Consider the following 13,680-nt stretch of genomic DNA (forward strand, 5'->3'; position numbering starts at 1 on the left):
CGTGATATAACAGAAACATGTTTGGATGCCTGACTTCTGTTTCAGCACAATAATTATGAAAAGCTTTGCTTTTGAAAAGGAACTAAAAAACGCAACGTCACTTAGCGCGTCGCTGTTGGGAAAGGACCATTCCGAGTATCCACCAATCACATGACATTGACGATAAACCTCCACCAATCAGGGACGGGGTCGGATCTTTCACTCAGTCTGTGTGGTGCCTGAACTTAAACACAAAACAATAAGTTAACTACGCACATTATAGTCTATTAATAATAACTAATAACCTAATTTACAATTGTAAATTTAGGATTTAAACTGAATATAAATGTTTGTATTCTAAAATTATTTAATCTCTTTAAAATTACGGTCAGGCACTCATAGAGTCAGCCTCAAGACGCCTTACATCATCACCAGCCCACTGACATTACACGCTGAACTTATGTAGTCAATAACACGGAGATGGAGTCGGTGCTTTGAGGCTTAGACAGTCTACAATATAGTCTTTTTCACGCAGGTTATTGGCTTTGCGGTGCGTGGAGGATGTCTCAGTTGTTGAGGCTTCTCTCGTCAGCCGCTCTGCCGCTGTGTAGGTCCGCAGGTGCCCGGGCGCGACTCCCAACCGTGACCGCTGGCCGGCTAATCGCAGGCGGACATTCTCGGTCCTATGGGCCGGTAAGTTCTGGCGGCCAGTTATTGGTGTGTTGATTCAAATGCTGGAATACGCATCGCACCCGTGTTGTGAGACTGTTGACACGATTGTTGAACCTAACCAATGGCGTTCTCTTAAATGGATGAACAGACCTGTTAAGGCGAATCATTGGTAGATTATTTAATAATCGCAACCTGTTTGTAATGTCACTGTTTAACACCAGTGTTAGGATACATACGTCACAACGCCACCAGTTAAGTATGTTTTCGAATGTAAGTTTCATTAAGTATGTGTCAGGTATGAGTTCATTGATCAGTCGTCATGGTAGTTTCAAACGATCAATATATTTGCTGTTAAAGAACGCGGGGGTTCTCAATGAAGCAGGTATTTAGAAGAAAATGCGACGTCACTTGAGAAGTGAAACGTTGTCTTAAAAAATACCGCCTCCGCCTATAGATTTTTGTTATGCTACCGAGCTCTGCTAGCTTCAGTTGTTACCTAAACACCAACAGGACCCGCGTTAGTGACACCCGCTCATGTAACTTCACATGTATAACCCTAGACTGCATCTGTTTTCAACGGCATGTCTAGTCAATGACAGTGCATTCCTGTGTAAGTTACGACACGAATGATTATTATTTGCGGCCGACTACTAATCAGAATCAGAAAACTTTATTAATCCCTGAGGGAATTATTTTCGTAACATGCTCTGTACCCAACATATCACAGTAAAACAGAAATAATATTATAAAGTGCAAAAAGCTATACAAAAGAGCTTAGAAACAATGCGCAAGAAAAAGCAGATTCAAGGACAGAGTGAACAGAAAAAACGTGCCAAAGAATCCTTCACTGTAATGGGAAATAGTCATAGTTATTTGTATTTAAAGGTAAGGCAAAGGTAGGAAAAGCGTACAATTCAATTCATGATGTTCATCAGTGTGCTTTCCACATCATCTGAGATCATGTTTAACATAGTATTTTTTATGTGTTCCATTATTATGCGTATGCTGTCTGGCTGTGTGAACCAGAAGATCATCGGAGGCTCAGATAACTTCCTGTCATGTCATCGGTTCCAATCGGCTCGGCGACGGTGGTATTCAACAGAACCCAAAGGTGAGTGGAAGGTGAAGGTCTCGTAAACCCAATTTTAGAGCTGTTCCATTTCCAAATAGGGTTCCAATGATTATTTGACAGTGTCAACTGTACACAACTAATCGATGAGTCCCCAACTGCTGACGCTTCCGGACTATCAGGATATCAAACTACTTGAAGCAATTAAAATATTAAGTTTCAATGCACAATTTTAAACTATAGAAGTGTTTACTGTTTACATCCCTATAATCATAAGTCGCGTGTTTGTCAACCCATCATATGCCAACAAGTTATATAGTGGGTGACTAGTCATAGTTGTTATTTATAGCCCTAATTTCAACCCAAGCATGGTGTGGATGAATTCGCAAATAAGATGACAATTGTATCCATCATGTCATGCTATGAAATTATGCTGAATGTCTGTGGGACCATGCTGAGGATGTTTTATGAGTCGGTGGTGCCAGTGCAATTCTGTTCGCTGTGGTTTACTGGGGCAGCAGATTAACGCTGGCGGACACTAACAAACTCATCCGCAAAGCTAGTGATGTGGTGGGGGTGAAACTGGACTCCTTGGAGACGGTTATGGAGAGAAGGATGCTCCTGAAACTAAGGAGCATCCTGGACAACATGACCCACCCCCTCCACCAGCTCCTGCTACAATACAGAAGCACATGGACCAACAGACTAGCCATGTCAAACACTGAGCGCCACAGGAGGTCCTTTCTTCCTGTGGGAATAAAAACGTACAATTCATCTCTGAGAAAATTACAATGAAGGATTCTTCTTGAACTGCGTTTTCTGGCACATTGTTCACATTGTTTCTTTTAGTATAGCTTTTTTGCACTTTATAATATTATTTATTTTTAATTTATTGTCATATGTTGTGTACAGAGCATGTTACGAACACAATTTCCCTTGGGATTAATAAAGCTCTAAAATCTCGTGACGCAATTCTTTCATCTAACAAATTATATTGGCTTGGCATGGATGCAAACAATCGAAAACACAACATAAATTTATGTTTTGAACAAATGTTATGTTACTTTACCTCCAGAATTACTGGTATCGCCTTTCTAGTCAGGTCCAATGTTGGCTAGTTGATGAGTCACTTTTTTATAAGTCCTGGTTCAATTGCTCAGATATGCGTGATGCAGATATACATGTAAATGTGAACTACTTGTTTTTGACGGCGTTTTAATCTCATTTGTCGGCCTTCAAGATGGCAAAGGTGGGGGAACATCAGGAGGTGGAAAATCGGGTGGAGGAAAGAGAGGAGGAGGAAAAGACTGGTGGAGCCGAATACAAAAGGTTTGTGGCACCAGGAGGTTGTGCATATTTTGATTTGACATTTTTGGATACGTAGCCAAGTCTTTTCTTCTCTGTTGTGTTTAACGTTGACCTTCTCACATCATTTTCTGCAACCATGTGTCAAGTTCTGGATACAAAATGATTAAATGTATATATCGAGTCGTGTCGAACAAGGCAGATCTTTGCATGCTCTCTTGATAAAGCACTTCTGATTGTTGTTAGCTGTGCTGTTTATAGCATGTGCTAGCATGTGTTTTAGTGTGCGCAGTCCTTTTCATAATATCCATGAAAGTCTGTGTTTTGTGGTAACATTCAGATGCGAACTATAATCACACTTATTTTAGGGCAAATGTTTCTCATAATCATGAAAAATCCTGCGGCTTTCATGCTTAAAAATGAACTTAAAAAGACTGAAGGTGCAAAAAAATGTTCTCTTGCTTATATGCGTGTAGTATCATGATATGGCAGAGGATACATGTCATACCTGCTCCCAAATGCAAATGCAGCATCTGTGATTAAAAAATTGTATTTAATATTAGAGGCTAATTAACGTGTTTTATGTTGTGTAATTACAACTCAATTGACAGAATCAACTTTTTTTCTTATTGATGAAATGGTTGATCCAGCTTTAGTCCTTGTTAAGTACTGAATATGTGTGTTTCCCCTCAGGGTGACTTCCCCTGGGATGAGAAAGACTTCCGCTACCTCGTGATCACAGCCGCTGGAGTTTCTGCCACCATGCTGTACTTGTACTTCAGAGACGGCAGCCGAGAGATCAGCTGGAAGGACTTTGTCCACCGCTACCTGGGCAGAGGAATTGTACGTAGATCGATGGCCTGTTTTTATGTTTGCGTGAGAAACAATTCTCTACTTTTGCTGACCCTGATTTTGCCTTTGTGTACACCTCTTTCCAGTAAGTGTCTGCTTATTCATCAGAATCATCGTGCTAACTGTGTGCAGATTTTCTTGTCCTCTTGTTTTTTTATGTTAATAAATGATTTGCTTTTTAACTAGCTTAAACTTAAACTGGGAGAGAAAATGCATTTTCCTTTTTCTGTACTTAACTGTCAACCATTACTACGAACTAGCAGACGGGATGGCAACATATAAAAGGTTGTTGGTTGGGATGCAGAGGTCAGAATCTCTTGTCAAATTAAACTGAACAAGGGTTTTCATTATAAGTGACACGCTATTGAATGCCTGAACTGTGCTGTTGCAGCATGATGTAAAATTATTTACAGTCCTTGTCGTCTCTTTTAAGGTGGATCGGCTGGAGGTGGTCAACAAACAGTACGTCAGGGTCATCCTGGTGCCGGGAGCTGATGCTGAATCAGTAAGTTCAAGCCTACTGAACCATACATTTGCATGTGTTGCTTAGTTTTTATTTGGAAGATACACTGTATAATATCAGCTGCACATAAGTCAGAATAATTGAAGCTTGCCTTCTGTTTCTAGTTTTCCTTCAGCTGCGTCATTTTAAGTCAAGTTGAAATCTTTCGCATTATCAATCTTATTTTGCTTTGTTTAAAAAAAAAAAAAGTGATTCTCTCCAAGGGAAAGCATGAACGCATCATCCATGTCCCATATGTGCTAGTCCGCATCAGTGCTATGCACATGTTAACTACAAGTAGGCAAAACCCCTGAGCATGCATTCATGTCTACTATATCTGTCATTGCCCGGGAATAATCCAGATACATATTATCTGGGGTTTAATGATATATTTTGGCCATATATTTTCATTATTGCAATACTGAAGCACTTTCCCAGTTGGTGGGATCCTCGCTGACATTGGCAATGAAGATGATTCTGATCTCATTAAATGAAACGGTTTTACAAAAATGAGTACATTTCTAAAGTGTTAATAACCCCAAAAATGGTCAGAGATGTTAGTGAGGTGTGTTTGGTGCAGAACTACGCCTGGTTCAACATCGGCAGTGTGGACACATTTGAAAGGAACCTGGAGGCAGCGCATGCAGAGCTGGGCCTGGAGGCTGCACACAAGCCAGTGGTCATCTACAGCACTGAGAGCGACGGGTGAGTCTGACTTGTGTCGGCTGATGGTCATCTCACTGATCTGATTTCATTCACTGCTCTCCCCGCCCGCTCCTTTAGTGCCTTGCTCAAAAGCAGTTGCTCTGTTCCCTCGCAGAACCTTCCTCATGAGCCTGATCCCCACCCTGCTGCTGATGAGCTTCTTGCTCTTCAGCCTGCGGCGGGGACCGTTGGGTGGAGGTCCTGGCATGGGCCGAGGCGGACCCTTCAGCATGAGCGAGTCCACTGCCAAGATGATGAAGGACAACATCGAGGTTAAGTTCAAGGACGTTGCCGGCTGTGAGGAGGCCAAGCTGGAGATCCTGGAGTTTGTCAACTTCTTAAAGAACCCGCAGCAGTACCAGGACCTTGGAGCCAAGATCCCCAAGGTGCTGACCCACAACACACTCACAAATGTTTGCCGTTATGGAGGGGGGGAAGGGGAAGGCTCATGCTCCTCTTCATGTCAAATGACCTGTGACTGTGCCTCGCAGGGTGCCGTGCTGTCTGGACCTCCAGGGACTGGGAAAACGCTCCTTGCTAAGGCCACAGCAGGAGAAGCCAACGTGCCGTTCATCACAGTCAACGGCTCCGAGTTCCTGGAGATGTTCGTGGGAGTCGGTCCTGCCCGGGTGAGTCGGAGAGACATGGGGGTTTCACAGAAAGATTTAGTTTGATCCAAACAAAATGCAGTGAATCCATGACTTTTCGGGCGGTAAAATTCATAAATGTGGAGATAATAAATCCATCAGAAGAAAAGTGGTGAGCTTCACCAGGTTAGTGAAAGATCTAGTTTGAGTGGCAGGTGATTTTTTTTTTGTTTTGTTTGATTTTTGGATGATCAGTCGTAGGATCTGATTCCAAGTCAAAGTCAAATGAAAGTCAAAAGATGGTTCCATCAATGAAAACTTAAAAAGTAAATATTGTTGTCTCACCGCCGATATTTAATTTTGGCAAGGAATCAGTGATTTTAATGATCACGAGAGTTGAGAGTTGAGACCTTTCCTCCTCCAGGTGAGGGACATGTTTGCCATGGCGAGGAAGAACGCGCCCTGCATCCTCTTCATTGACGAAATTGATGCGGTCGGGCGGAAGAGAGGCGGCGGAAACTTTGGCGGGCAGAGTGAGCAGGAGAACACTCTGAATCAGCTTCTGGTGGAGATGGATGGTGCGCTGGTGGGCGGGGCCTGAAGATCTGCTGTGGCAGATGGTTTTAATCTCATGGTTTTTCATGTTAAGGCTTCAACACAGCCACTAATGTGGTGGTACTGGCTGGAACCAACCGACCAGACATCTTAGACCCCGCCCTCATGAGGCCGGGCCGCTTCGACCGACAGATCTACATCGGTAAGTGGTCTGACACATGAGTGATGTATTGGATGAAAGGTCTGGTATTCTGGATGATATATCAAACCCGTGTCGCTCGGCAGGTCCCCCTGATATCAAGGGCAGAGCGTCCATCTTTAAAGTCCACCTGCGACCCATCAAGCTGGACCCTGAGCTGGACAAAGACAACCTGGCCAGGAAGATGGCGGCTGCTACACCGGGGTTCACTGGTGGGACCAGTTCCGCTTGCGACAGGTCACACACGGAGACACCAGCGTGAATGTTGCCGTTCTGTTGCAGGAGCCGACATCGCTAATGTGTGCAACGAGGCGGCGCTGATCGCAGCCAGACATCTCAATCCTTCCGTCAACAGCAAGCACTTCGAGCAGGCGATAGACCGCGTCATCGGAGGTCAGAGTCACATGGTCAACCCACGCACTTCATGTTGCAACACCTGATCTGGCCTCTGTTTAACATGGTAGAGCTTAAAATGGCGGAGTGAGGGGCGGGGTGTCAGTGAGGAGGAGGTTTGTGCACCAGCTTGTTGGCTCGCCGTCATGGCTGCTCTGTGTTGCCCAAATAATAAGGTTTGTTACTTGTACCCACCCCAAATATGCTCCTTATTAGCCTCCGCTCATTACTCTTAAATGTAAGCATTGAAGTGAAATAGTCGCACTTGTGTGCAGACGAGAGATGCTGCGATCTATCGGTCACTGATCATGGTCAGCCGATGTCCGTGTGATGTGAAGGTCAATCTGTCAAGTAAAGTTTGCATCCTGCAGCTCATGCATGGGAATATGCTGTGCAGGGAAGTGCCTTCAAATGAAACAGCATTTAATGCACCAGCACTTGATGGAGCACAGGAAAGGACCGGGTCCGTTGCCGTTATGGAATCAGGTGCAGTGTTTGTGAGCCACATGAATCCGAAACCTTTGAAAACATCCAGAGTGGAAACGTTCATAAATGCAATGCAGTATCTAAATATTTCACAGACATTGCAGAGTCCCAGGAGATTCAACGAACTGCAACATCTCACATTAAATTCAATGTTTTTCAGTTGCTCTTTTCACAGAATAGTTGCTGCGTTCTACAAGGTTTGTTTATTTTTTTTGCCTCCTTGAAGAGGTATGTAAAAATGTGTCTGAATTAATGATTTAATGGTTCATTTTTCACGTCATCTACACAGAAGGTCTCATCATTTAGATTACAAATTCATTGTCAATCCATGTGATCGGCACTCTGGCTCATCGGTATCAGCGATCAGCAGCAAAAATCCCGAGTTCAGACAAGACGACGGAGCAGTATTTACTGGCGCCATCTGACGTCCCATCTCAGAGGGTGACGGGTGTGTGTCTGCTGCAGGTCTGGAGAAGAAGACTCAGGTGCTGCAGCCCACAGAGAAGAAGACGGTGGCGTACCATGAGGCCGGACACGCCATCGTGGGCTGGTTTCTGCAGCATGCAGACCCTCTCCTGAAGGTAGCAACCCACCTCACAGGCCTGTGGCTCTGATCTGACCCGTGGACGTGGATGTGTGACGCTTGATCTGAGAGGGGAGACCAAAGTATATTTGAAATGCAGGTGTCCATCATCCCACGGGGGAAGGGTCTGGGCTACGCTCAGTACCTGCCCAGGGAGCAGTACCTGTACAGCAGGGAGCAGCTGTTTGACAGGATGTGCATGATGCTGGGGGGCCGTGTGGCCGAGCAGGTCTTCTTCCAGAGGATCACCACGGGGGCTCAGGATGACCTGAAGAAGGTCACGCAGTCTGCATATGCTCAGGTACACACACACACTCTCTGATGGATGGATGACACCTGGTGCACACAAGTACCGGGCGACTGCATGGACTCGTGCACAGCTAACAAATAGAGCCGAGGCAAGCACATGTCAACTGACTGGCTAGTGATGTTTCCATGACAACCATGTGCTCCGTCCTGCTCAGGTGGTTCAGTTCGGCATGAGTGAGAAAGTGGGTCAGGTGTCGTTCGACCTGCCGCGGCAGGGCGAGATGGTTCTGGAGAAACCGTACAGCGAAGCCACGGCGGAACTCATTGACTCCGAGGTGCGAGAGTTGGTGGACCGAGCGTACGAGCGAACGCTGCAGCTCATCCAGGAGAAGAAGGATCTGGTGGAGAAGGTGAGGCGCCTCAAAATCAAGTGTCGCATGAGGTAGCTGACCCCTCCTCTGACCTCAGGTGGGCCAGCGTCTGCTGCAGAAGGAGGTGCTGGACAAGGCGGACATGGTGGAGCTGCTGGGCCCGCGACCCTTCGAGGAGAAGTCCACCTATGAGGAGTTTGTGGAGGGAACGGGGAGCTTCGAGGAGGACACCAGCCTGCCCGACGGTCTGAAAGACTGGAACCAGGAGCGTCCAGCGGAGGCAGAGGAGGCGGGGCCAGCTCAGGACAAGCAGGTGGCATAGAAACCAACCAAGGACAGTGTTCGCCTCTCACCACACGGCTGATTGTTCAACTCTGGAGGAAGAATATTGTCATTTCTGCCAAAAATCATGACTGCACCATGTGATCAAGGTTTCAGCTGTGAGTTATTTAATTTTGCCGAATTGTGTTGACTTCATCGAAGCTCACCTGGGGAGTTAAAACCACCTGCTGCAACATCATTTTAATTTCCCGCTCGCTGACCATGAGTCCGGTTCCTCCACCGAGTGTAAATCTTGTACATTTACACGTGAATTTTCTTGTTTGGTATTTATTTGAAGAAGAGAGAGTTTAGCTCCGGAGGCTTGGCTTCTTCTGAGTTCTGTGTCAGATTCGCGAAGCATTTTTTAAGACTTACGTTTATGAACTAAGGAACTTTTTGAAATCAACGATGCTTCGCTGTTCTGTCAGTGAACGTCTCAGAGCATCTGTGAACTTGAAGAATAAACCGTCAACTGAGACTTTTTCAGAAGGACAGTTTATTGAAATATGTCACAATTTCAAATAAATATTGTGCTTTTTAAAATGCTCACACTCATATCCCCTCATTGTTTTCTCTTGCTAGCAGACAAGACAAAAAACTGCAGCGACATTACAAATCATTTTACGTGAGAAAGTTCTGCAACGCTGTTGAATTTGAAGGATTTCACTTGAATGCGGAATTCTAAAACTTTTAGACTCAAAACCCAGGTGCGTCTCAGACACACAAGAATTCCTAAATATGAGTTTGAAAATCATTAACAGAGCTAAATATATAAGAAAAGCCAATGTTGAATATTTCATTTATAATACGTCACAAGCTTAGACAGTCACATGACACGCTGGGTAAAAGCCAACATGAAGTCTGTGGATAAGTTTGGTGCATTCGCACGCGACCTGGCTAACCATCACATGAGCTAGTTTTATTCATATTTCTGCATGCTCCAGAGTTAAGAGGTAGTTAGCTGAGATGAGCGACAGAAATGTGGCGAAAAATAGCGCCCTCTGCTGTACATTCATAAAAACACCTGGACGCTTGTATCTGCAGAACAGTTCAGAACAAAAAAAAAACATTGATGTATGAACCTCTTTGACCATATGAAAGGTTCAGTTCAGAGTTATTTTGAGTGATTGAGAAACAGCAAATAAAGGTGATGTAGCCTGCATCGCCATTTTACACCTTGGATACAAAAGTGAAAATGACTGATTCAGTGCTAAATTGACACGCGCATCTGTTCTTCAGTAATGTTGGCACGGTTAGAAATGAATTCACGTTGGCAGCCTCCGTGGTAAATAGAAGTGGTTTTGATTAGTGATCGACAATACGGATGAATACATGATAGAAAAATTGTGATATTCCCCCCCCCCCTCCAGTTCAGGGATGAGGCAACCTTTTCAATTCCTCTCTGAAGTGAAGCCCTCCCATCATCCAGAGCCCTTCACTGAGCCAAACATCCCAGCTGGGAGGTGCAGCCAGCTCTTCTTTCAGACTGACATGAACTGCAGTGAGATGCCGTCGCCATGTTAGTGAGAAATGAAATCTGATCAGAACCATTTTACTTACTGGTGACGGAGCGGTGAGCAGGTAAATATATCCTGGAACCGGTGACCAGCCAAACTCCAAAGCCAAACATTTGAGATTTGGGGTGAAAAAATGCTATTTTCTCCAGTAAATAACTTCAGTACTGTACAAACAGAAACATGCTCCACTGGGTTCCGGTGTCACACATCTAAGAATTGATCAAACTGCAACTGGAATCTACAATCTGACCTGCATCCCAGTAGAAAAACCACAAATCGCATATGACACAAAGCTGCAGAGGTCAAACAGTCAAGCCAGAACACATGTCGACAAAGAGCAGCGCGACGACTACAATGGGTCAAAGCTGGTTCCATGGGTTCTGAACGAGTTTGCCTCAGACTACATGACGGACAGGTTATTTGGCTTCTTCAGAGCTCCACATATCAGTGAACGTTAGTGCTTCATATAAAACTCTCACACATCCGCTGTCTATATATATATATATAAAAAACTACATTCAAGTGTAATGGCAACATTTGGACAGAAAAAGCTGCACTCGTCATGTTGGCCCAGCAGAGGGCGCCACATCCTCAATGAGCGTCTGAAATCAAAACAGTCTCTCTCCTCTGCCGAACAGTCGAAAACGCATTAAAATAGCCCTTTTATCCGCAAATTTCTCGTCCCACATTCGAGTCTTCAGTCACGCTGCTTCACTTGAGGTCGCGTGAGGGGTCGCCGCGGTTACGTCCAGCGGAGGATGAGCAGTGAGAAGGAGAGGGAGCCGCAGAAGAGCACGAGGGACAGCGCGATGCTGGACGCGCGTCCGCAGTCCTTGGCGTTTTCCTGTCAACCAACCAAGAGACAGAACACTCAGCACGCTACGCTCTTCTTTCTCAGACCACTTTCTGGTCGGTAGGTGACCAAAATAAGTGAGCGTGAAATTTAGGAAGAGCATTTGATATGTGTCAAACTCGAGGCCCGGGGGCCAAACCTGGCCTGCCAAGCCATTTTAGGTGGCCCAGCTCGCTCAAAATTCAATACTGACTAGTGGGGACCAAACACTATCCCTCCTCAGATGACTCCTGACCTACTGTAGGAAGTGCAGTGTTGAAGCTGTCACAAATGACCTGCCTTTAATGTAGAAACTTCCCAGAAAAGAAAGGTTGTTACTTGAGGAAACTGAAGGACAATTTTTCATTTTAGTCATGTATATTTAGGCGCAGTTGTCAGGCTTGCTGTACAGGTGCAGTAAACTGACCTTGGGGTGGTATGCGTGGCATGATGTGGGGCGCCGTCGCACTTTCTGTGACTTCATCCTGTTGCACTTCACTGTGGCGTTATGTTCACTGCCGTCAGGGAAAACTTTCGTCTTCACGCTCACAGGCTGCTAAACCAACAACCTTCATGTCCTGCTGTGGGACAACTGAACAACTCCTCACCTTCCCTGAAACAGACTTTCAAACCTCACTTGAAAGGATATATTTGATCTCCTTGGCCTCGAGGGGAATGGGTCCGTACTGACGGGAACAGTCGCAGTCCGCCTCGGTCACCACCATCACCAGGTTGGTGTCGGGAACCTGCTGCACCACGAACATCCTGAGGCGGACACAACACATGTTTCTGTCTTCATCTGTGAACATGACGTGAACCGACGTGACAACAGAAGACAACACAGTGTGTGACCATCCTGTGTACGATCATTGTCCACTTTATGTGGTTTTCAGTGGCTTTAGGCCAATGAAAGGAAAAAACTTTTTTTTATTGATAGGATGTTTGCACTGTAGCCATCAGTGCTGTTGTTAGTCTTCTGGAACCCAAATAATGTGGTATTTGTGACCCACTGCTCCCCATCTGGAGCATGTTCAGGTGACGTCTCAACACTTGTAAACATCACTTGGGTCTGGGTGTGGGACCAGTGTGGGCCAGTGATGGTGCAGGCGAACACAGTCAGCCATTGTTGTCCGGTCCTTGACACAAAAAGGGTTGAGCTGCGACAGCCCGAGGCTGGTACGCTGCGCCGCCAGACCTGCTTGAATCTTGGCCAGGTGTGATGCCATGTTGGTGTTTCTTACTTCTGGCATCGGCCGCACTTTATGAGGCTGTTGGCTTCCTTGATACTGGAGTCGTACAGGAAGCCGGGGTATGCTGTGTCACACGGCTGCATGGCGTCCACCTTCTTGGTTTTATGAGCTGCCACACACACACACACACACAACATTTATCGATCTTTGATCCTCTCTTGAACTGTCGCATGACATGATGGCACTCACATGTGTGGTAACCAGCTTTGGCTGGTGTGATGAAGATGACCGATGGGTGAAGATGAAGATGATGATGAAGATGATCAAGGCAGGCAGGTACAGTAGATGAGGCATTAAACAGTTCATATCAAACAGAATTTGTTTATTCTAGGTGAACTGAAAGTCCATTTGAGACTATGGTCCTTTCGTTTCTTCATATCCAATATGACAGTGTAGGACACTGTAACGCATCAGACTTACCGTCCACGAAGTAATCGGAGTGCCAGAGGCCACAGAAGTTGAAGTCCAACAAGAACCTGAGCAGAAATAACGTTTGGGTTGAACGCCTGAACACTTCAGTGGTTGGAACATGATCTCCGTTTGACTGTTGTATAACTTCACCCTGTGTTTGGGTCGTATGATATGCCCCTCTTTAAGAACTTATTTATCATTTTTTAGTATATTTACTTTAGTAAATCACTCACTCCCTTGAGTCAGGGAGTTCAGTAAGATTGTGAAGGGGCAGTGACTCCATTGAACACTGAGGAGACAGAGAAAGCCTCAGGATGGCACCTGATACAGACAGTGAGGAACAGATCACGGCTGGGTCGACTGGCTGCAGAGGTCTGATGAACCAGGGCTAGACTTCCCGACAATATTGTGACAATATTGTCTTTACTTTACTTACTACTACTTTACAAGTGACTGGATCCTCAGGCCACCAAACTGCAAACTGTCCCCAGCAGCGTTGTGCCTCGAAATCCTGTCCATGTAAACCAAAAACAGAGCACCACCCTGGCAGAGACCAACCCACATCGGACTTGCACCCAAGTATCCAGACACAACTCCCGCTCCTGGAATACAGACAGCCTCACACCCCGTACTCCCAAAGCACCTCCAACAACCCAGTCGATTGCAGTCCTGCGGCCAGGACAGAACCCACTTTGTTCCTCTGCGATCTGAGGTTCAACAACACCTCTCCAGCACCATAGAGTAGACCTTAAGAGGGAGGCTGAGGAGTGTGATTCCTCTGAAGTTGGAACACCTTTAGAGTTTTGTTAAACATAGTCTATAATATCCACCAATGTTTTTCA

General features: G+C 45.5%; 2 protein-coding genes across 7 annotated transcripts in view; one reads left to right on the forward strand and one right to left on the reverse strand.

The window, feature by feature from the left end:
• Positions 1-411: 411 nt before the first annotated feature.
• LOC128770301 (AFG3-like protein 1) lies at positions 412-9,371 on the forward strand. Of its 2 annotated transcripts, none has more exons than XM_053884561.1 (16): positions 412-672; positions 1,678-1,762; positions 2,961-3,049; positions 3,719-3,868; positions 4,311-4,382; positions 4,960-5,084; positions 5,200-5,470; positions 5,576-5,713; positions 6,096-6,249; positions 6,321-6,428; positions 6,512-6,637; positions 6,708-6,818; positions 7,770-7,885; positions 7,988-8,188; positions 8,352-8,546; positions 8,605-9,371. In XM_053884561.1, the coding sequence occupies exons 1-16, from the start codon at positions 541-543 to the stop codon at positions 8,827-8,829; spliced, it is 2,298 nt and encodes a 765-aa protein (XP_053740536.1). In that variant the 5' UTR covers positions 412-540; the 3' UTR covers positions 8,830-9,371. The 2 variants fall into 2 exon arrangements, with proteins under 2 accessions (XP_053740536.1, XP_053740537.1); XM_053884562.1 differs by having other exon boundaries at positions 1,681-1,762.
• The window catches only part of LOC128770299 (voltage-dependent calcium channel subunit alpha-2/delta-4-like), a 58,866-nt gene continuing 54,498 nt past the window's right edge, over positions 9,313-13,680 (reverse strand). For 3 of the 5 annotated variants that reach the window (XM_053884557.1, XM_053884558.1, XM_053884556.1), the window contains 6 exons: positions 12,848-12,903; positions 12,617-12,637; positions 12,419-12,536; positions 11,822-11,942; positions 11,605-11,682; positions 9,313-11,189 (listed from right to left, as the gene is read on the reverse strand). In XM_053884557.1, coding sequence (XP_053740532.1) covers positions 11,088-11,189; positions 11,605-11,682; positions 11,822-11,942; positions 12,419-12,536; positions 12,617-12,637; positions 12,848-12,903 — 496 coding nt within the window. In that variant the 3' untranslated portion in view covers positions 9,313-11,087. The remainder of the gene's footprint in view (positions 11,190-11,604; positions 11,683-11,821; positions 11,943-12,418; positions 12,537-12,616; positions 12,638-12,847; positions 12,904-13,680) is intronic. The other 2 variants (XM_053884560.1, XM_053884559.1) reach the window with 1 other exon arrangement.

This window comes from Synchiropus splendidus, chromosome 14 (genome assembly GCF_027744825.2).
Source record: "Synchiropus splendidus isolate RoL2022-P1 chromosome 14, RoL_Sspl_1.0, whole genome shotgun sequence".
Classification (NCBI taxonomy): Eukaryota; Metazoa; Chordata; class Actinopteri; order Syngnathiformes; family Callionymidae; genus Synchiropus; species Synchiropus splendidus.

Bases quoted from the DNA above. Each gene is read 5' to 3' on its own strand.
- LOC128770301 (XM_053884561.1), top strand. From the start codon at position 541: ATGTCTCAGTTGTTGAGGCTTCTCTCGTCAGCCGCTCTGCCGCTGTGT. The intron at 673-1,677 runs GTAAGTTCTGGC...TGTGTGAACCAG, and splicing joins ATTCTCGGTCCTATGGGCCG to AAGATCATCGGAGGCTCAGA. The intron at 5,085-5,199 runs GTGAGTCTGACT...GTTCCCTCGCAG, and splicing joins TACAGCACTGAGAGCGACGG to AACCTTCCTCATGAGCCTGA.